Source organism: Notamacropus eugenii, chromosome 2, assembly GCF_028372415.1.
Source record: "Notamacropus eugenii isolate mMacEug1 chromosome 2, mMacEug1.pri_v2, whole genome shotgun sequence".
NCBI classification, from domain to species: Eukaryota; Metazoa; Chordata; class Mammalia; order Diprotodontia; family Macropodidae; genus Notamacropus; species Notamacropus eugenii.
Window position 1 is genome coordinate 428,184,562 of NC_092873.1, and position 22,595 is coordinate 428,207,156.

At 39.8% G+C, this 22,595-nt stretch overlaps 1 protein-coding gene across 16 annotated transcripts in view; it reads right to left on the reverse strand.

Annotated features, from left to right (window-relative positions):
• Nucleotides 1-15,070, reverse strand: part of HHAT (hedgehog acyltransferase) — a 607,669-nt gene extending 592,599 nt beyond the window's left edge. For 13 of the 16 annotated variants that reach the window (XR_011973345.1, XR_011973344.1, XR_011973343.1 and 10 more), the window contains exons 1-2: nucleotides 14,641-14,782; nucleotides 8,151-8,283 (exon numbers count right to left, since the gene is read on the reverse strand). Coding sequence is in view for 8 of the 16 variants with exons in the window: in XM_072637867.1 (XP_072493968.1) it covers nucleotides 8,151-8,241 (91 nt within the window). In the remaining 8 variants the exon portion in view is untranslated. Of the gene's footprint in view, nucleotides 1-8,150; nucleotides 8,284-14,640; nucleotides 14,783-14,991 lie in introns of those variants that run through there. The other 3 variants (XR_011973339.1, XR_011973340.1, XR_011973341.1) reach the window with 3 other exon arrangements.
• Between the last annotated feature and the right edge of the window lie 7,525 nt (nucleotides 15,071-22,595).

The following is a 22,595-nucleotide window of genomic DNA, read 5'->3' on the forward strand; positions in this document are numbered from 1 at the left end:
TGAAAACATGGTTGTTATATGTCATCAAGAGATTCATTCACCTGATCAACAAACACCCAAATACAAACTAAGTGAGGGGGCCATGCTCATTTTAAGAAAAATCCTGCAGAAAGTCCCATGTTCTTCTAAAGCAATCTGCCTGTCTTCTGGAAGAACCAGCTCTACTTTTATTGACTCTTTGTTTCCATTTCCTAAATTCTAATGCTTTTCAAATTGCTTAAGAATGTAGGAAACAAAGTCATTTCTATGAAGGATTATTCACTGTAACTCTGTGGCTGCTCCCACCAACAACCTTCCCAGTGAAAGAAATGACCCAGCAAAGCTCTGATCTACTTATTGGCAAAAAAAAAAAAAAAGCGTACAATTTAAACACTGACAGTAGACAGGGGTAAAAACCATTAACTGAAAAGAAAATGCTAGGCCCATTTCACCCAATACTTATGGTCAAATCAAAAGGAAGAAGAAGGTATTCAGGGAGAAGGGAAAAATAAATCAATCTAGCCTGAAGTGAACTACTCACAGGGAGTACAATTTCTAATCATTATATAAATCTTTCCCACTGTTTTCAATCATTAAAAAAATCCAATAAATTCCAGTCAACAGTTTCTTAAGGGAAATGATGGAGATGGGGGTGTGAAGGTAAAATGGGCAGGTTTAATGATATGGAAATTCATGAAGTAAGATCAATGAAAGATCAGGTTGTGAAAGTGGGGAAAGTGCAACAAAGGTCACTAACCTTTTCAGTCTTCTCCAACTAACCTAGCCCTAGTGATCTGAACAGAACATAAGAAGATGGAATGAGGTAATAAAAGATGTCTCCTGACTACAATTCAGTTCCTACTCTATTTGAGGAAGTACAGCCTAGGGAATACTTGCCCTAGCCAGATGAGGTAGAATAAGAACTGAAGAATTCAAATGAGTTTCCAACCATAACTCAGGATAAGGGTTGAGGTCAGAGAAGACAGAAGATAGAACAGTTCAAATAACAGAAAAACCTGGGTATCTATTCCAGTCTAGGAGCAGCTTGGCTGAGGAGAAAAGCAGAAAGCTCATTGGAAAGGCAACGGCTCTTCTCTGGAGGAAAAAAAATTTACTAACCATAGACTACCAATACCACAATCAACCATCCCAGGAAAAGATACATGGACCTGAAAAGCCAGGTGACAATTACTGTAAACTCTCCCCAGCAAAGAGCGACTTCATAACCACAGCACCCCAAGTGGACGGGAGGTAGACCATTAGGTTGCCCTGACGATGAATGAATAGCTGAAGAATAACTGTAGTGGAGATGAACGGCTGCACTGGGGGAATAAACAAGACAAAAGAAGGAATGAAACTCCTTTGGTGGATGGGGTGCTAATAACAGATGATACGGTGAACTTGAAGTCAGTGATTCGAATTACACCATGGTCATTTACTAGATGTATGACTATGGGCAAGGCACTTATCATAGCCTCAATTTCCTCATCTATAAAATGGGGATGATAATAATACTTGTAATATATACCTTCAAGGATTGCTGTGAGGTTAAATATATATATATATATATATATATATGTACATATATATATATATATATATGTACATATATATATATATACACACATACATACACCTTTTAAAATGTCTGCTTTGCAAACTCTAAAGCGCTATGTGGATCATTAATACTCATATGGATTTATGATTTCATTGATTTAGGAAGTCCCCTCCCCCAAGTGATACAGATCATAACCCATTCATGCCTGCACATCCTATAAGATTTATCCATGTCCTCCCATAGGTTCAGGACAGGTTCCACCAAAATGGTGGAAGCCTTCCTTGTTTTCTCCTGACATTACATCTGACTTAGCCACCTGTTATCCCTTGCCTTTACCATATGAGCAATTCATCTTCTTTTCCTATCATACATTTCCTTAATATCTTTAGCTCTTACTATGAACAGGTTACATGTCACATCCTACTTACAACCATCCTATACCTCTCCAGCTACTGTAGAGCAGCAAGTCATATTACTATTATTGTTAAATCCCATCTTTGATACCAGTTCTGTAACTTTGGGTAAATCATTTATGCTCTCCAGATCTCAGTTTCCTCATTTAAAAAATGAGGATGGTAGGAGTACATACTTTACAGGGCTATAATAAGGGTCAAATAAGATAAAGTCCATAAACCATAAAGTGACATGCAAATATTAGCTGCTATTATTATTATTACTACCAGTACTTACTACTACCACCAACACCAAGAGTAATTGTCTTTATGCTAGGTGTTGTTCAGTTATGTCTGACTCTTCCTGACCCTACTTGTGGTTTTCTTAGCAAAAATACTGCAGTGATTTGCCATTTCCTTCTTCAGCTCATTTTACAGATGAGGAACTGAAGCAAACAGGGTTAAATGACTTGCCCAGGGTCATACAGCTAATAAGTGTCTGAGACCAGATTTGAACTCATAAAGATGTGTCTTCCTGACTTCAGGTCTAGCACTGTATCCACTGTGCCACTTCGCTGCCCGCAGTTGAGGATTACATTCAGGTTCATAACCTGAGAAGTTCTAAAAATAAATATTTGATAACACTACTTATTGAATCTTTGTAGTTAAAATGGAAAGGCAGGAGCTGGATTAACAACACAGGGGCTTAAAAATGGTTAAATGAGAGAACCAAGAAGTGGTGATTAATGGAGTGATGCCAAAGAAGTGAGAGGTCTCTGGTAGACTGCCTTGGGCATGGGCAGGAATGGTGGGGTCTGTCCTTGTCCCAGTTCAATGAACATAATAAATGCACCTACTATGTACCAGGCACCATGCTAAGTGCTGGGGATACAAAAAGAGTCAAAGAACAGCCCCTGCCCTCAGGGGGCTAACAGTCAAATGGGGGTGACAACATGCAGATAACTATGTACAAACATGATATGTACAGGATGCACTAGAGATGATCAAAAGAGGGAAGAGACTAGAAAAAAGGGGAGCTGAGAAAAACTTCTTGTAGAAGGTGCAATTTTAACTAGGTCTTAAAGGAGGAGAAGGGAAAGAACTGCAGGCAGGAGGGATAGCCAGTGAAAATGCCTAGAGTCAGGAGACAGGACATCATTCAAGGTTGATCAAAGAGGCCAGTATCACTGGATCTCGGGGTACATGGTTGGGGCAAGGGGAGTGGGTGGGGAGTAGGAAGATGTGAGAGGATTGGAAATGTGGGGAAGGAGCCGGTTGTAAAAGGCTTCTCTCTGGAAACCAAAAGGGTATGAGATGACTGCAGCTTTAAAAACTGATTTATGCAGCTGCTTTATTCCTGTCCAATTTTCAGAGCAAAGAAGTCAATAAATTTCAGGAGAAACTATGCCTTACCGTCCAGCAACAGGTCACGAATAAAGATCACCACAACCATGTCAGGAGAGCAGTGAGCACATTACTAAAGGAAGCATATTTTATGACCACAGACCACATAAAAACATTTATACACTTACAAATGAATTCTGATCCTTAATCTTTCATTACCATAGGTAATGGCTGCTAATGAGAATTAATTTGTTTTCATCCAAGTACTGCATAAACCTTAGATCTCATCTTGCCATTATGAGATATAAATGGCTGATTTGGGAAAAGGGGCTGGGAGGTGCATTAACTCTTTCAAAACCACCATGTTATACCTTCCTGTGAAAATAAATGGAAATAAAGACACATAAAATGGTTACAACCTTGCCAAAATGTGACCCATATCCTCACTTTAGTCAGTCTCAATTACCTGAGGCTAGAAGAAAAGAAGGAACAATACTGGACAGTAAATCTTATTTCCCCCCAAAAAATTCCATTTCACATGAGAAGACAGGGAAGGGGTGACTTGCTTTGTTCTAGTCTAGCTGAAAATTTCTCTTTCATATTCTATTGGACTGAGGCATAATTCTCTGACCACATCCACATGTGGTTCCCCAGCCTGACCCTGGGGAAATAATGGAGTAGGATGAATGGAAAGTGGGTATCCCACAAGTACACTGAATGACCAGACAGATTGTCTGCTACAAGATATATCATCATAACTAGTATTTATATAGTGTTTTAAGGCTTGCAAAAGCCTTTACAAACATTGTCACATTGCATCCTCACAACCCGGGAAGGTAGGTGCTGTTAATATCTCCATTTTACAGAAAAGGAAACTGAGCCCGAGAAAGGTCAAGTGACTTGCCCAGAGTCACACAGCTACTAATAATCTGAGGCTGGATTTGAACTGGGATTTTCCTGACTCTCCAGGCACATTACTCTATCCACAACTCCATATATGTATGGAATGACATCCAAATGATCCACCTTAAATACTCCAATACACCAGTGATGGAACGCTAAGGTAAAGCTTCTCAATAGAGACCTTGTATTTTCTAGTGAAGTCCTGAAATTCTTTGAGCTTCAGATTACCTGAGCCATGGAATCAAGAGGAAATTCTGAATATGATCTCCATTTTTCTGACTAAATAAGCTTTAGGGAGGCCCAGGTGATTCAGCATCAGCTAACTAAACCAGCAAGTACATTAATAGATGAAGAATTGGGTATAGATGACATATTTCTTCTGTATTGCTCAAGAAAAACTACAGCACTAACATAAACAGGAATTATGGACTGGGCTATAAGAGAGAGGATCTCATACCTCTCTCTGGACTAGAAGATGTTTCTTTTTTTTTTTTTATTTTATAGAATAAAATAAGCATTTCCATAACATACTATAATAAAAAAAGATGATTGCACATGAAACTACAAATCTATTATGTTCAACTTGATATGCCTTTTAAACATATAATAAAATTATATTTCTTTTTTTCTTTTCCCTCCCCCACCCTAAAGATGGCTACCATTAGACGCAAATGTGTGTGTGTGTGTGTGTGTGTGTGTGTGTGTGTGTGTATAAAATCATCCTATACATCCTTCTATTTATCAGTTCTTTCTGTGCATGCAGATAGCTTCTTCATATGTCCTTTGGACTTAATTTGAGTATTTATAAGATGTATTTCTTAAAAAAATCTGTTCTAGAAAGAGTGGGGAACACCTTCTCAAAGGAAAGCTAATATTCCAACATGAATCAAATGGATTCTAAGCATTAAAATGGAATTTCTATTCAGAAGACTAGCATTTGTTATGGATAGTATCTTTCTAAAGGTGATAGGGGGCAAGAAGTGACATCAGATATATCACTGAGGAAATACATGATTACAGAAAGACATTGGCCAAATGCAGGAGTTTGTTTCCTTTGACTATGCATATCTATTACAAAGGTTTTGTTCTCTTTTTTGTCCAGTCAGGAAGAGGTGAGAAAAAAATAAATAATTGGTAGTTAAATAAATTGGTGGACAGAACTAGGGTCGCTTTAGCCATTTATTTTCACAGGAAGGTATAATATGGTGGTTTTGAAAGAGAAGATTAAGCAGCATCCATCTTCAAGACAATCCTCCATTAAGTATTGGTCAAACCATGTCACTTCTGTGCTTAATAAACTCCAGAGGCTCCCTATCACCTCCAGGATCAGATACAAAATTATCTCTTTGGCATTCAAAGCTCTTGATAACCTAGCCACTCCCCACCATCATTTTGGGAGTAGTTAAACAAAATGGGGTGTGTGTGTACGTGTGTGTGTGTGTGTGTGTGTGTGTGTGTGTGTATGTAACAGAATATTTATTGTAACATAAAAAATGATGACCATAAAGAATTCAGAGAAACTTGGGAATATGTGTATAAAACTGATGAAGAATGAAGTAAACAAAACCAAGAGAACAATTTACACAATAATGTAATAAAAAAACACCCTGAAAAACACCAGGACTTTGATCATTGCAGTAACAATGACGTCTGTGGTCTAATGGTGAAACATACCTTCCCTCTCAGCAGAAAGATGGTGGACCACAGGTGCTGAATGGAGCATACATTGTCAACCAGGGAAAACATGTTGGCTTGTTTTGTTTAATTGGACTTCTTTATAGCAAGAGAGGCTTCTATTCTGAGGGAGTCAGGTAGTCATTTGGAATGAAGAAAAATATAGTGGTGCTAAGGAATAGTACAAGTAGATTAAGCTACTTACTTTGCATATGTTTCAACACGACTGTGAGAGCATCCCCTGGGCAGTAAGTTAAATGTCCAGCTGTTTCTGCAAGCAAACATGGCTTACAGAGTTCTAAATCTGCCACTCATATATCACCGTCATTTTACCTTAAAATCACTTCTTTCTTTTATCTAATAATAAGGAATCTACATTGTCAGGAAAGGACAAGACACAAAGTACAGCACTAGATACAATCTAACTACTTAACTAATCTGTTCAATTCAGCTTAGTCTGTGTGATAGAAAAGGGCACGGGAAATAGCTCTGTGGAGTACGTTCCTATCTAAACAGTTTTCATCCTGAGTGAAGGGGAGAAGACTGTCCATTACCTCAAACCAGATAGATTGTATCTGCTTTCTATTTATTTTCCCAACATGTTTTTAATGTACTGCAATCACCCTCCCACCTTGACGTTCACATTGTTCCTTTTTCAGTGGGGATGGTCTCCTATCTCTTCTCTTGATACCAGGTATTGAAAGGAAGTCACAATGCTGAACCTACAAGCAAATATTCTACCTTCGAGAAGGTAGCAGAACTCAGTGAAGCAGCCTCCCTAAAAAACTGAAGGCTGGGGGTGGGAGGAAGGGGAGGAGAGAACCAAGGCAGACTGGCAAAAGAAAATGCTTCCTTTGAACACTTACAGAAAGGAAGAGTCTATTGTCATGCCAGAAACAAAAATAAACAAAACTAGGATAGTTTAATGGAAAGAGTATTGGACTTAAAGTCAGGAAGACTCGAGCTCAAATCCTCCCACAAATACTAGCTGTGTGACCTCGGGCAAGTCATTCAACCTCCCAGACTCATTTTCCTCATCTATATAATGGGGGTAATAAATAGTACCTATCTTACAGAGTGGTTGTGATGTTAAATAAGATAGCATATATAAGGAACTTAGTCACAAAAGTTATATTAAATAAAATATCATGTATATTATATATTAATAGAAACAAAACACTAACATTACAAGATAGTAAATCATAGATTTATATGAACAACACACACAGACCACATTTTGAGAAAAAATAGGTTAGGTGCTTGGAAATTTGTATGAACTCTTCTCTTTATTCATTTATTTACTAAATAAGCATCTGTTCAGTATCTCCTAGGTGTAAAAAGCACTTGCGAGGGTCTACAGATATAAAATTAAATTAGACACAGTCTTTCCCTTCAAGAAGCTTACAATCTAGTTGGAAAAGAAAGATATGAGTATAATACAAAACTGGAAGACCAGGAAGCACAAAGAGAAGTACCAACAAAGCCTATGGGAGGCTAAGAGGAAGAGATCCCTTCTGCCTTGAAACACAAGAGAACATTCATGGAGCAGGCAATATCTTCAAGATTACTAGAGGTGTTAACAGTAACACTTCTTTCATTCAAAATGCTACCAAGGACTATGGCAGAAATATAGATATACAAGTGTGTGTTATAGAAAAGCTATATTATATATTGTGGATATGCCACATTTCGCAGCTAGGTGGTGCAGTGGATAAAGCACTGGGCCTGGAGTCAAGAAGACTCATCTTCCTGGGTTCAAATCTAGCCTCAGACACTTATTAGCTGTGTGAACCTGAACAACTTACTGAACCCTGTCGGCCTCAGCTTCCTCATCTGTAAAATGAGCAGGAGAATGAAATGGCAAACCACTCCAGTGCCTTTGCCAAGAAAACCCCAAATGGGGTCATGAAGAGTCAAACACAACTGAAATGATCAAACAACAAGAACAATAAAATATATACATATATACATGTGTGTATGACGTATATGTGTTATATATACATACACACCATATGTGCATGTTTACATGTGTGGGTGTATATACATATATGTGCATGACACCTGTGTGCAGGTTTGCGTGTGTGGGTGTGTACATATATGTGCGTGTATACATGCATACCGTGTGTGTGATTATGTGTGTGGGTGTATATGCGTGCATGTGTATATCTACAGATATAGATATATGCATGTCTGTATGTGTGTGTGTATATATATACATGTATGTATGTATGTATGTAGGCACCAGCTTGTGACATCCTCTACTTCCCCTTCCAAGAAGGCAAGAAAGCATAAAGCCTTACCTTTAGAGACTTTGTAGACTTCATAGAAAGAATAAAAGTGGAAACACAGAGAAACGAGCAGGTAGAGAAACAGTTCCCATCTGGGTAGCATTGCTGCTTATTGCAGGATCCTGGAGAAATCCATAAGATGTCCCTAAAATTGAAAAATGAGAGGGCAGATTTTATAAGAAATAATGCAGTGGGATCTCAGGGAAAAAATATTGTCAATCAAATCACATTTATTGAACAACACTATACAACAAAGTGATGCTGATAAGTGAATTATGTAATCAGAAAAGATGAAACAAGTCTCCAGATAATCCAAGAATCTTACATAAATTAAGCCAACAGTTTAAATCTCCTTATTCACCATCAAATCTCTGGACTGCCAAGTTATCTGCTACAGAAGTTGAGACAGGAAAATGCCATCTCAATTTCACAATAGGGGAAGGTAGGCAATTCAAAGTATAAGGTCTTGTGTGCTTGACTTCATCATGAAATTAAAACATAGATTATCACAAGAACGATTTTTTAGCACTTAGAATGACAAAAGGGGAACACAATTAGCTGACATGAGTACATATTCAGGATATCTGGATTTCAACAAGGCATTTGATTGGTTCTCTCATTATACCCTTATAAACAAAATGGAGAAATATGACCTGGATGATAATAAAGTTAAGTGGGTTTAGAACTGGTTAACTGGCAGGATGCTGAGTGAATTTATTCCAGCTACAGTATGAATGATTGTTAACCCCTTACCACCCACATAAATTGCAGATCTCAATCTGTGATTACCCCAGCCCTACCACTTTGTATTTGTATTTGCACTAAAGGTGTCTTTCATGGAGTAGAACCATTAATCAATTATTGTTATTATTAAATTTAATTGAACCTGGAAGGAAGTATCTATTAAGGTGCCCTAGGGATCTGTCCTTGGTCCTGCTCTGTTCCACATTTTTAACAGTAGATTGAGTAAGTGGTAAGGAGAAAGCAATCTTATTAAACTCATTCACAATGATGAATAATTGATTGTTAAAACATTTCTACCTCCACAAATCTTTGCATTTTTAGGAGAGGATGTTTACAAACCCAAATCCTTACCTCATTGTAACCATTCTATAGGTATGATCTGAGAAAATCTGATTCAGTCTCTTCTAGATTTATTCTCCTGGCTAGGAGATGTTGAAGCAATGTGAGCTTGCATTTTTATCAAGTCACCATTAAAAATGTATCAGGTATATCTCACTGTGTTCTAAATTATGATTACTTTAACTGATATTGTCCCATTGCCCTATCATTTTTCACAATCATCTCCAGCTCTATACATTCCTAATCAAACACTATTTTTAAAAATATCTCTCATCACTTGGAAGTTCTAAAGCATTTTGTGACCCTTTGTATAGTTTATGTCCTTGAAATTGCATATGAGCTGGACAGACTTATAGGAACCAATAGACAGAGATAAACAGAATCAGAAAAACAATATGCACAATGAGTACAATAATGTAAATGAGGGCAAAAAACAACAAAACAAAACAAACAAAAAACTTATGTAATGTTAATGACTAAGCTTAGCTGCAGAGAAGAGATAAGAAAATGCATCTCTCTCTTTTCTTTACACAAGTTGGGGTCTATGTGCCAGTTCATAGTGGTACTGACTACTGATGTGTTGGTTACTTTTGAGAAATTGCTTTTTTCCCTTTCTTTTTTATTTTTCTACTATGTACTATTCTTTTTTTAATTTTATTGAAATGTTGTGTTTTTATATCACATTTACAGATGATGCCCACACCCTTGAGAGGTCTTACAACAAAAACAATTCAGCAAAACTAGTGACACAGTGACCTCTTCTGAAAGTACAATGCAACATTCACCATCTATAGCACCCTCTCCCACTTCTCTATTTAAAAAAAAAATTTTAATAAGTAAAAATCTATCTTTTTCTCTTCACCTCCACCCCCACTGGAAATGGGGGTGGGGGATGGGGGTGGGACAAACTTCTTATAACAATAGACATAGTCAAACAAAATAAATTCCCCAAAATAAAGATGTTTCATTCTGCATACTAAATCTATTGCCTCTCTGTCAGGAAGTGTATAGCATGTTTCATTTATTTTTATCTCTGTTACAAGGGGATGGCTCACTAGGGAGAGGATGGATATGCTCAGGAATGGAGGCAATTGTAATAACTAAAGACAGCAATAAAAATAAAGTTATTTTAAAAAGCAAAAGAAAATGAGAAAGAAACTGAGAGTTCAGTATTGTAATTTACCCAGACTATCCAAGGATCATAGATTTAGAGCCAAAAGGGCCCTTAAATCACATAGATCAATGCCTTCAAATCAGAAAAAATTCTCTGAGGCCTAGAGAAGGAAAGGAAAGGGAGAGAAGTATAGAAGGAAGGGAGAGAGTACAAGAGAGAGAGGGAGAGAGAGTGGGAAGGAAGAAGGGAGAGGAGAGAGAAAATGGAAAAAGGAAGAAAGAGGAGGAAAGAAAGAAGAGAAAAAAAGAAAAAGGCTGAATCATTTTATCCTTCTTCACGAAGTTCCCTTCTAATTATAATCCCATAATATGACATGAACATTCTCAAAGGAATGTTCATTCTGGATCAGTACAACATTAGAAGGTAGAAGAATGAACCACTTTTGTATAGACAATACATTCACAATCGCAGCTTCCCAATGACAGCATTTGAGGCCTATAGAGTTCTCACTACATAAAAGACCATAACAACTTATTTTAGTATTGTGCCTTATGCTAACCAAAGAAAATTCACTTAGCTTGTCTCATGTGATTAAGAGTAAAATTGTTATCAGTTCTATCCCTTCTTAGTAACTACTGTCATCCCCTTTTGGAGATGAGGAAACTGAGGCTCAGATACAGAGAGAAGTGAAATGTTCAATTGCACAAAACTAATCAATAGCAAAGCCAGGACCAGAACCCAGGTTCTCTGGGTTCCTAATTAAGTGCTCCATACTAAATGGAGTCTATTCAAAGTACAGGAGAACATTCCCAATTTCTATCTATTATAGTAACTGTAGCTCATTTTACCATAGCAGAGATTTAGAAGCTATTTAATAAATGCTTATTGATTAACTAACTGATCCAATCAATGCCAACATTCTGAAGAGTATATAATATTTATTAGATCTTATTCAATTCTCATTTCAGAGACATTTTATTTTCATCCCTAATTTCCATTTAATGGACAATGATACCTTAAATTCTAGTTTCAAGCTCTTCTGGTACCATTAAGTACAGAGTATCGCAGAAGTCTCAATTGTTAATACTTCAAAATGCACTGACTTTTGATGCTCCCTATATAACTGAAGTGCTTAAGGTGGCATCAGTTAACCTAAATTCTTCTGCAATCTGAAAAACCCCTCCCTCTCAAAAACACTTCCATTCTAAAAACACATATATTCTCTGTTCTTTAAATTAAAATTTTTCTAGAGTAGGTTACCTGAGGGGAAAAAAACACACCTCTAACACATATCTAGTATTTGCTGGTTTTAATTTTTTTTTTCAGAAAAGATTAACAATTCAATGTAACTGATTAAACATGAAAGCCAAAGAAATTATAAAAATTTAATTTAAAAAAAATCACAGTTTAGGAGTACCCTCCTAGAAGAATATCAATTTTTAAATCAATTGAATTTAATCAAAACACACAGCCAAAAAACAATCAAAACCACACACCAAGAAAATTACCTATGTGATAGAAAATATTTAATGCATAAGCAAGGCAGAGGTCTAGCAGCGAGGTCCTAGCTACATTTACTATCTGGCTGCAACGGAAAATAAATAAGTCAGCAGTTAAACAGATATAAGAGCCAAAAGAAAGCAAAAGTGTTCTTAATTTAGGAAGAGATCGGGAATTTGAAGAACACAGCAAAACAATAAAAGGAACATATGCCCCCTCCCAAGATTAAAATTGCAGGGATGATAACACTGTAAGATGCTTCCAAAGAAAATGAGGACATGAGACCAAATATCCCAACAGAGACTGCATGCATGGGTACCATTCCAGGTTGTAACCTGATGACAAGCAGCACAAAGGCCTGATTCTCAGAATAAGGATAGATACACAGAGTCCTGTCCTCCAAGAGAATAGGGTCCATGTTTCAAAAGACTAAGGTGACATCACACATAATAGAGGTTTTCCAATTCATCATATTTTAGTTTCTTTATCTGACCTGTTGTCTCTGGTAAGTGGAAATACAGGCCCCCTCTGATGAAACAGGAAAACCTTCCTATTTCAGAATGATACTTGTGGATAAAGATATAGAGAGGAAGCCAGCATGATGAAAAGTCTAAATCAGAAAATTATAATTAATGGTGTGGTTGATATATGGGCCCAAGGACAGAATGTCAAATTTGGAGAGGCGTCAGAAAATGAATTGTTTGGCAAGAGCCGCAAGCAGCCTGAACTAAATTAAAATGGAATTGGGAAATGCTTAACAAAATAAATAAAAATGCAATACAATACAAATAATGTTAATTTGTGATTTTTCTAAGTCAATAGGCAGCTAAGTTTCTATCTGTACTACATCATTGTACTAAAAAAGTATGAAGGGATTACAATCAGTACTCACAGTAATGGAATCACAGCATCATGATTATTAGGTTCCCATTTTACAGATGAAGTAACTGAAGCTCAGAAATTAAATGATATGTCCAAGGGACAGTGTTCTTCCCACTACACACACCACCCTCCCTATTCGGGAACGCCAATGAGATTATCACAATTCACAAAAGATTTATGTTGCGCTTTGTTTTTTGTTTAGTCATGTCTGACTCTTCATGACCCCCATCTTGGCAAATATATTAGAGCAGTTTGCCATTTCCTTCTCAGTAAGACCCTGGGCAAGTCACTAATCCCATTTGCCTCAGTTTCCTCATTTGTAAAATGAGCTGGAGAAGGAAATGGCAAATCATTTCAGTATCTTTGTCAAGAAAATCACAAATCGGGTCAAGAAGAGTCCGACAGGACTGAAATGAAAGAACAGTTCCCCCTCCCCTCAATATTCAATATACTATGCTGCCTACAGCTGTCCTAAAATAGGATGAGTAGCCCCAGGAGGCTATAAGTTGGAGTGGAGGTGGAGGATCACTTATCAGGGATGTTAGAGGACTAGGGCCTCCGTGCAGTTCGATGATTATTACCACTGTCACCACTACCCTAAAGTGTTAACCTCTTTAAAGGATTTCTTTTTTTCTGACACAGCACAGCAACCAAACGTTGGGAAATTTAAAAACAAACAAACAAACAAACAAAACTCCTCGATACAGCAAATGTGCACTGAACTTATTTCCCAAAGCAATCTTCTCCTATTGGCCCAATTTAATTCTTAAAAATCCAAAGCTAGGGAACAGAAAGGAAGAAATGAGGAGAGGGCAAGAGGAAGAAGAGAATGAGAAATAGGGCAAGAGAAAGATGGAAGTCAAATAGAGTGAATTCCTACTCTGTGCAAATGACAGCACAGAGAGGAGAGAGAGGAAGGATCCAGAAAATTTATTTCCTCTCCACCATGTCTAAGCCCCTGGACTGACCGGCTTTTTTTGTTGTTTAAAAGATTCTTGCCATAGATCTGAAAAGAACCTTAGAAACCATCCAATCCAATCATTTTACAGACAAGGAAACTGAGGCCTCGGGGAATTAAGTCACTTAGCCAAGCACTAGAGGAAGGATTTGAACCCAGCTCTTCGAACTCCAGAGCTGGTGCTCTTTCCACGTTAACTTGAAGCCTGGATGACTGGAAACGGGCTTTACTCAAACTTGTGGGGGAAAAAAAACAACAAATATGCTACAGTTTTGCAGAACAAGGATACAATTGTGCCTGGTTAGGGTTAGCCTAGATTGGATACAATGAATCCCAGGAGAAGACAAATGGATCCCTTTCTGGGATCCCTTTGAAGCTGCGACCTGGGACAAGCATTCAGGGAAGGGCAGAAGAAAGTCAGAGGCAAGAAGAAGCAAGGAGAAGGTGGCCGAACATTCCCGGGAAGCACCGGGGCAGACGAGTAATTCACCTAGTGCCCAGGGCGGGGACAAGAAGTTGGGAAGATAGAGAGGCTGGTGGGCGGTGTGGTGTGCACGCGCTCGCGGCGGGAACGCGCTGGCTGGGGCCTGCTGGGAGCGCCCCCCACCCGGGGCTTTCGCGGCATTCATCCCCGTAGCCGCAGAGCGCGCAGGGTGGCGGGGCCCCTCCCACTCCCTTCATCGCTGGCGCCTCTCCAGCCTGGCCCCTACTTTTCTTCCTTCTTGCCAAGGCTCCCCCCCACCCCCCCACCAGGGCTTGGGGGGGACCCAGGAGCTGGGCTGGAGGGATGCTCCCCGCGTCCTCGGCGCTTCCTTCCCCCAGTCCTCGCGAACGTGCGGAGATGTAAGGTTAGGAGCTGGAGGTTAGCTCCTGGAAGTCTCTACGCTACAAAGTAAAACGAAGCAATTCTTTAAAAGGCCAAACCACAACACCTTCCGGAGCCCCCACGGTCACCGGCTACCAACCTCCGGGCTGTCCCGGGCGGCGGCAGAGACGTGCACAACCACCCTCTCGCTTTCTGCACTTCCGAGTTCAGGCGGCGGCCGAGTCCGCTTGCAACTCACCCGGCCCTCCCTCCCCCGCTGCCCCTTGGCAGCGCGCCGCCGACCCCTGGCCCGGGAGCTCCGAGCGCGCGCCCCCGCCCGTCCCCCGGCATAACTGCGTGCGGAGAGCGCGCCGCCGCACTGGGGCGAGGGGAGGGAAATGGCTAGAGAGCGGGTTGGGCGGGGGGCGCTAGGCTACCTCTGGAGCGCGCCGACGTGCCCAGGTCTAGGAGTTCGTGGTGACTGCGGAGTAGTGTGGGAAGGGGCACACACCTGGGGTAGGGGGAGGCTCGGGCGACCAGGGACTCAGAGATGGAATAAAACAGGCCCCAGTTCCTTCCGAATTCTACCTAGGCGAGGAGTGTCCGTGCATCCCCTACTGGCCGGTTAGTGATGTAGGCAAGCTGGCCAGTGAGTGCTGTAGCCTGCACCGCCTCCTTCCAAACTCATCCCGCCATGCCCTAGTCTTTCTCCGGGTTTGCCCACTTCCATCTCCACTATAAGGAACAAGACACCTGTCACTGCACTGCCCTTTGGACCTGGCTATGAAAAAGCAGGAGAGTTAACCAGTGACCCTTAGAAATGCAAGTCCTGTATTCATTCATACCTCACTGGACACACATCATTCAAACGAAAGTTTCTTCCTTTTTTTATATATATAAATAGTAGTGTTCTCACTGCCCTTGCATTGGTATAGGCTTTCATTATCACCGACTGCGTGGTTGTTGTTGTCTGTCATTCATTCTTGAAGAGGACTGCGACGTTAGGAAGGTGATGCCATGACATGCAAATGAATTGGATTTAAGGGCAAAGTCACCAGCCTCACTTTTTCCCCCCGGAACCATCTAGCTCCAGTGGCAAGATATAGATCAGCAGGTCTGGAGACTGTGCCAGATGCAGTGGGAGACCTTGGCCTTTTCAAGCTAAGGTCTTTCCAAGTTCTCACTTTGATTTAGGCTAGATAAGAAATGAGGCCAAAAAATGGCCTCTTTTACCTAGACAAAAACAACTCCTTAGTCCACCTGGACTATAACAATAGCCTAGGATACTGTAAGGTCTAGTAGATTCCTAGACCTGGGGACTGAGATCATTCTAGTCAAATTCCTTAGTGTTATAGATGTGAGACTGAAGCCTAGACAGGTGAGGGAGCTTGGGATCATCAATTTCAAGTTGAGAATGATGTTGGAAGGCATCTAGTCTAATAATCATAATACAATAATGGTGAGGAATTGAAGCACAGGCAGGGTTAGTGACTTGCCCAAAGTCATATGGATCATAAGTAGTAAGGTCAGCATTTGAACCCAGGTCCTTTGATTCTACTACTTCAAAAAAAACCAACTCACTCACCTTTCCACTGAGCCAAAAGCTAATCTAAACTTTGTACCTCCCTTACCACCTAACTTGGAGCTTTGCATACTGTTAAGTTACTCCTTTTCCTGCCTTGGGGCATTTGTACTGGCTATCTCCCAGGCCTGGAGCTCTCTTCCTCTTTATCTTCACTTCCTGCCTTCCCTGACTTCCAATTTTAACAAAAGTCATACCTTCTGCAAGAAGCCTGTCCCATCCTTATGTTCTAGGTGGCTTCCCAGTGACATTTTCCCTGATTTATTCTCCCTATGTCCATTTTGCAAATTGCTGTTTACAAATTATCATCACCCCACACCATCCAAGGCTGTGAGCTCCTTGAGCTTTTTGCCTTTCTTTGTAATGCTAGCACACAGCACAGTGCCTAGCACATAACAGGAGCTTAATAGATGCTAGTTAACTAAGTGGCAGCGATAAGGTCATAGGATTTCAGATCATAGAAAGTATCAGGCATCATGTAGTCTAACTTCATTTTACATGGAAAATCAGAATGAGGATCTGGCTTTGAAGGAGGAAGATGGCGAAGATAACAAATATGATTTGAGATATGTTGAGAAAACACAGTGCCCAGAAGATGGGCAACAGCTCTGTACCCTGGTCAAACCACATCAAAGTTTTAGGCTTAGTTCCAAGGCATCACATTTTAGGCAAGACATTGACAAACTGGAACACATACAGAAAGGCAAATGAAACACAAAGGGCACATGCTATATGAGGGTCAATTGAAAGAACTAGGAATGTTTAGCCTAAATAAGAAAAGATTAAGGGGAAACAAGCGTTTGAAGGTATATAATATTACAATTGGATAAGATTTCTTTGGCCTGGCCCCAAAGGACTGGGCAAATCAACTGGAAAAGTTTAAGAAAAGAATATGTTAAAATAAAAATAATAATATAGAATTCCTGCCAGAAAATGGATAGTTTTCTGTCACAGGAGGGCTCTTGGCAGACTCTAAATGACTCTGAAATGTTGTAGAGAGAAGAGAAGGAACGAGCATTTATATAGGGAGTACTATGGGCCAGGTTGTATGTTAAGCACTTTTACAAATATTACTTCTTTTGAGCCTCACCACAAGCCTAGAAGGTAGGTGATGTTAATATATCTCCGTTTTAGAACAGAGGAATCAGACAAAACTGATCTTCAGTGATTTGCCCAGGGTCACCCAGCTAGAATGTAGCTGAAGCTAGTTTTTAACTTAGGTCTTCCTGATTCCAAGCCCAACGTTCTATCTACTACACTAGCTCTAAGAGGAGATTCCTGTTTAACTGTAGGTGCACTAGATGGTGTCTAGGGTCTTTTCCATCTCTTAGGTTCTGTGATGCTATGAAATGGTTACTGAAAGCCTGGGTTCATATTTTGATTTCAGCTCTCTGAGTTTCAGTTTGTTCCTTCACAAAACAAGGGGGATTGGATTAGATGGTTTCTAGGATCCATTTTTGGCCAGCTTGGTGACATAGTGGATACAGCCCTGGGCCTGCAGTCAAGAGGACTCATCTTCTTGAGTTCAAATCTGGCCTCAGATACTTACTGTGCTGTCTCTGTATTAAGTCACTTAACCTTTTTGCCTCAGTTTCCTCATCTATAAAATGAGCTGGAGAAGGAAACAGTAAACCACTCCAATATCTCTGGGGTCACAAAGAGTCCTACATTTTGAAAAATGATTGAACAAACATATCCATTTCTAAATTCAACTGTCAATGACTAAATAAATTAATAGGTAGTAAAAGGGGTGGGAGGTCTAGGAGTTGTTATATATAATGGTTATATGCAGTTTTGGTGAGCAGCTGTAGGTACAAAATATTGACAAAAGTATAGCAACTCTAAGGTTTCTGAAAATGAGCCTTAGAGGTGGAGTTGCTAACAGTGCCAGGTTCTGCAAATAATAATTTTGTACCATGGGAAAAAATATTGTGTATCAATCTTTTCCACCATGTACACACAGATTGTTGTCTTGTATCAGAAGAGAATAATTTTAATGTTGCTACTGAATCTGCTGCCCAGAGTCAGATGCAGCAATTATGCTCAAAGGAATCCGATGGATGTGGTTACAGAAGTGGGACAGCTGGGACTCAAGGGTACTCCAGAGAAAAATGAGATAAGAAAGTGTCTAAGGTCAAAAAAGCCTTAGTCCTGAGGACACAGAAGAGGCCAACTTGTTATACTACAACTGATTTACACCTTCCATGTGTCTTTTCACTGCCTTTCAGGTCACCTGAAATGTGGATTCTTCTGAGATTTTGACGCTTTAAAATTTATAGCCCTATCAAATCACCAGAAGAATACAATTGTTTAAGCAATGCATTTGGGTGGCAAGGAGCAACTCAGAATGCTCAAAAGTGCTACACAAGTTTCCAACCGTGGTATTATCAGTTTTCTTTCCTATTCAATTCTAGGTCCAATTCATTGTCCATCTGCAATGCCTTTCTGGGATATGTGCACAAATGGACTAAATCAGTAGGTTATCCATCCAAATTCATCTCATTATCTGGGTAATACATACTCTTTATTTGTTTTTTTCCTTTGCGGATTACTAGGCCCATCTCTTTTGAAGAGCCATGGCTTTTATTAAGAAAATAGCACAGTATTTCAAGTAAATAAAAATCAACAGAATGTTGATCACAAACCGAAAGACTTTGTTAAAGGCAATGGAGTCCTCTGCTAAGGAAGCTATCTTCTCCTCGTAAGAAGAAAAGCAGATTCTGCCATCTCTTTTTCAGATGAAGGTCCGAAGGTTTTCAATTACAGCCTTTTTAGAAATGCAAGGGGCTTGCTCACCTTGTAAACAGGCTAAAGAGAAAAGGTCTCTGTGGTTTTTAACTCATAAGAAGGGTCTGGCTGCCTGTTCTCAGGGTATTTGACTAAGTTTTTTTTTAAAAAGGCTTTTTCTCTGAAAAAAAAAAAAAGCATCCTTACTCCCAGAGCCAAACTATTTGAAACAAAGAAGAGTCCCAGTTAACTTGTACCCACAGGTTTGTCTTTTTTTTTAACCTCAACTTCCTTTTTCATTAAGGTCAAGGATCTGTGTGGGAATAATAACTTGTGCAATCACTGGCATTTCTATGCATTAAGGTTTACAAAGCACTTTACATATGTTATCTCATTTGATCCTAACAACATTCCTTTGAGGTAGGTACCTGACTGAGACTTAGGGTTAAGAATGTCTTTTGATTCCCTGCTTAATATCAGCATCAATTTAGGGTCTGCCCTTCCAACAAACTACCAAGGGTTCAAAACCTACCCTACTTTATCAACCTTCCATTCTTTTGGTGTCATATGCAAACAAATTTGAAGGAGTGTGGGAGGGCCAATATCTGAAGGTCCAACCCTACTTTTTCTTTAAAAGGTTGTTCAGTCATTTTGTAATCATATCTGACTCTTCATGACGCTATTTGGGGTTTTCTTGACAAAGATAATAGAGTGGTTTGCTATTTCCTTCTCCAGTTACTTTTACAGATGAGGGAACTGAGGCAAATGGGAGTAAGTGACTTGCCCAGAATCACACAGCTAAAAAGTATCCAAGGACACATCTGAACTCAGGTCTTCCTAACTAAGAAAATTAAGTTACTTGCCCAGGATCACAAAACTAACAAGTACCAGAGGTGGAAAGGGTAGGTAGGTTCTACAATGGATAGAGTGCTAAGCAGGCCTGGAATTAGGAAGACCTAAGTTCAAATATGACCTGAGACACTTATTAGCTGTGTGACCTTGGGCAAGTCATTTAACTCTGTTTGCCCCAGTTTCCTGATCTGTCAAATGCTGGAGAAAGAAATGGCAAACCACTCCAGTATCTTTGCCAAGAAAACCCTAAATGGGGCCACAACAAGTCAGACACAACGAACACAACTGAAACAACTGAACAACAACAACCAGAGGTGGAATTTGACCCTAAAATTCTTTTGGCTCCAACCCAGCACGTTTTCTATTTTACCACAATGTATAAGAGAACATGGATGGTAGAAAAGTGGAGGCAGTGAATGTAGATTACTGTTTAGAGAAGTCTGGAAATGAAGAATTGAACTTTGCAAATGAAGGAGAGGAGAAGACAGTGCCAGTCAAGACTGTTCAGTTGGAAGTGATTCCTACAACTTCATGACTTCTCAGAGGAGAAGATGGCCACTTCCAGGAAGATGCTGCTTCTGAAAGGACTAAGTATGCCCAAATCCTTTTTCCCAACTTGCTCTTTACCTACCTCAAGAAAACATTTGGTCCAGCTTAATTATTCCAATTTTCTAAACACTAAGGATAGCTCTGAGTATATGAATGAAATCAACTTCCGAATTCAAAATGAAGGAAAAGAGACTCTCCAAAATAGGTTTAACAAAGCCCCAATTTTCCCAGAACAAGGAGCTTTCTGTCCCATGTTTAAGACTGTGTTCTCTGCCCTGCCCTACCCTGTCAATGGCATCATTGAGAAGAAAACAGTGACATCACATCCATCCATTCCCCCTCTGCCTCCCAGCCTATGCAGGTCACAATCACATCAAATGGATGGCCATTTGATAGCTGATGACTGGGGAAAGTAAGAAAATGGTCAGGAACAGGAGTATAGCCTTCCACATCCCTTCCCTCTTTTCTCTCTTTCTCCCATCCCTGGGCATTTCATCTTGTTTCAAGGTTGGGGAAGGGAGTGCATATGATATTGGATGGCAGTTTATCATCTAGAAAATGAGAAGGTTAGACTAGATGTCCTCTAAGGTCCATAAATTCTATGATCCTCTAAACTGACAGTAAACCGGGTCTCCTTTCTGCAGGAGTGTGGAGTAGCTGCAGGAAGGAAATGAATCCTCTAGATGGCTGCATAGGATTGGCAGACGAGCCACAGTTGCTTTGTAGACTTGATGAAGAGAGCAGAAAAAATAAAGGAATTAGAATCAGACCAAAGCTTCCAGGCCTTCTCTCCCTACTGTGCCACTATACATATGAGGGTGGAGGCAAAAGATATATAGGTATGCCTTGCTTTAAGAAAACCCAACTTAGAAGAAATCCTAATTATAAAAGTTAAAATGAGAGATTTTCCTATTCCCAAAAGATTCGTTTAAGTAGCAGAGTTCTCCTATATTTTTAATCGTTCATTTTCAAGTGACTGACTGCTTGACAGAATCAGAAAAACTGAAATGGAAAGTGTTAGGAGTCTTTGCCTATAAAAGATGAGTCAGAGGGGGAAATTAAAGCATGAGTGAAATGAGATTGAAATCCATGGAAATAACAGGGTTCAATTTGCCAAAATGTGATCTACACATGACATCTTCTCAAAGGACCATGTCCATTGCATAAAGTGAAGTCCCCTTATAAATATGGAGTTCCTGAAGAAATGAACCAGTCAACAAGCTTTTATTAAGCTCCTACTATGTGCTAGGCACTATGATCCTAGATGCTGGGGATAAGAAAAAAGTGCAAGCTTTCAAGACCTTACATCATATTTTCACACATGATCATTTAACTGTGGGGTTTTCCTGAGACATGACCCTAGTGGAATTCTGAGGCCTCCAGACCCTGGATAATGCATAACATCTTCAGAATAGACTGATGAAGAGGGAAGAAAAAGAGAATTGAAGACTGGAAGCTAACGTGTGTCATTTATAAAAGAGAGAGAAAAAATTGGACGCCAAAGCTAATCTACTTAAGAACATTGTGGAAAAAGTCAGAAATAAAGGTGTGGCATTTCTCGACAGAGCCAAACTTGCTTCTGCAGCCAAGTGAAACATGACACAATGGAAGCTAGCCTCCAGCTTCCACAGATGGGGATTCAGGAATTCCAGGGTGAGTGTGGCATCAGATATGCTTGGTTCTGGGGTGCCTATGAATGGCTAGCCCCATATTTACTTTACCAGAGAAAGGGACTTGTGGGAGAAAGGGAGAAAGGAAGGCATATGCTTGTATACATACATTCATATGTTATACCTATATGTCTATCACAGACTGTGTATATAATCGATTTGTTTACTATAAACTATAAAGTGCTATGGAAATTGCTATTATTATTGCACACATTTCCATACTGATCAGATAAAAAGATGTTTTCATAGAATACCAAAACTATAGGGAACCTTAGAATGAATTTTAAAAAGCACTTATTCAGTACCTGCTATGATGGGCACTGCACAAAAACAAAAGGAAGGCAAGTTTACATTCTTGTCCTCAAGGTGTTTACATTCTAAAGGAAGATCTAGCACTTAGAGGAGAGTGGAAGCCAGGAAGAGGAGATTCTTCCAGGGAGTCGCAGGAATGGTGAGTTAAGCTATAGTGAGGCTATAGATTGCCACCCCTTTCCAGTAACTTTTCTCACATTGACTTAATTACTACTTACTATCCCTAGCAGAAGAGCAAGAGATGGAAAAGAAGCAAGGGGTATAAAAGTCAAGGAAGAAAGAAGGAAGGAAGGAAGGAAAGAAGGGAGGGAGGAAGGAAGAAAGGGGAGAAGGAAAGGAGGGAGGGAGAGTGGAAGAAAGGAAGGAAGAGAGGGAAAGAGGAAAAAAGGAAGGAAGAGAGGGAGGGAGGAAGGAAGGGAAGGA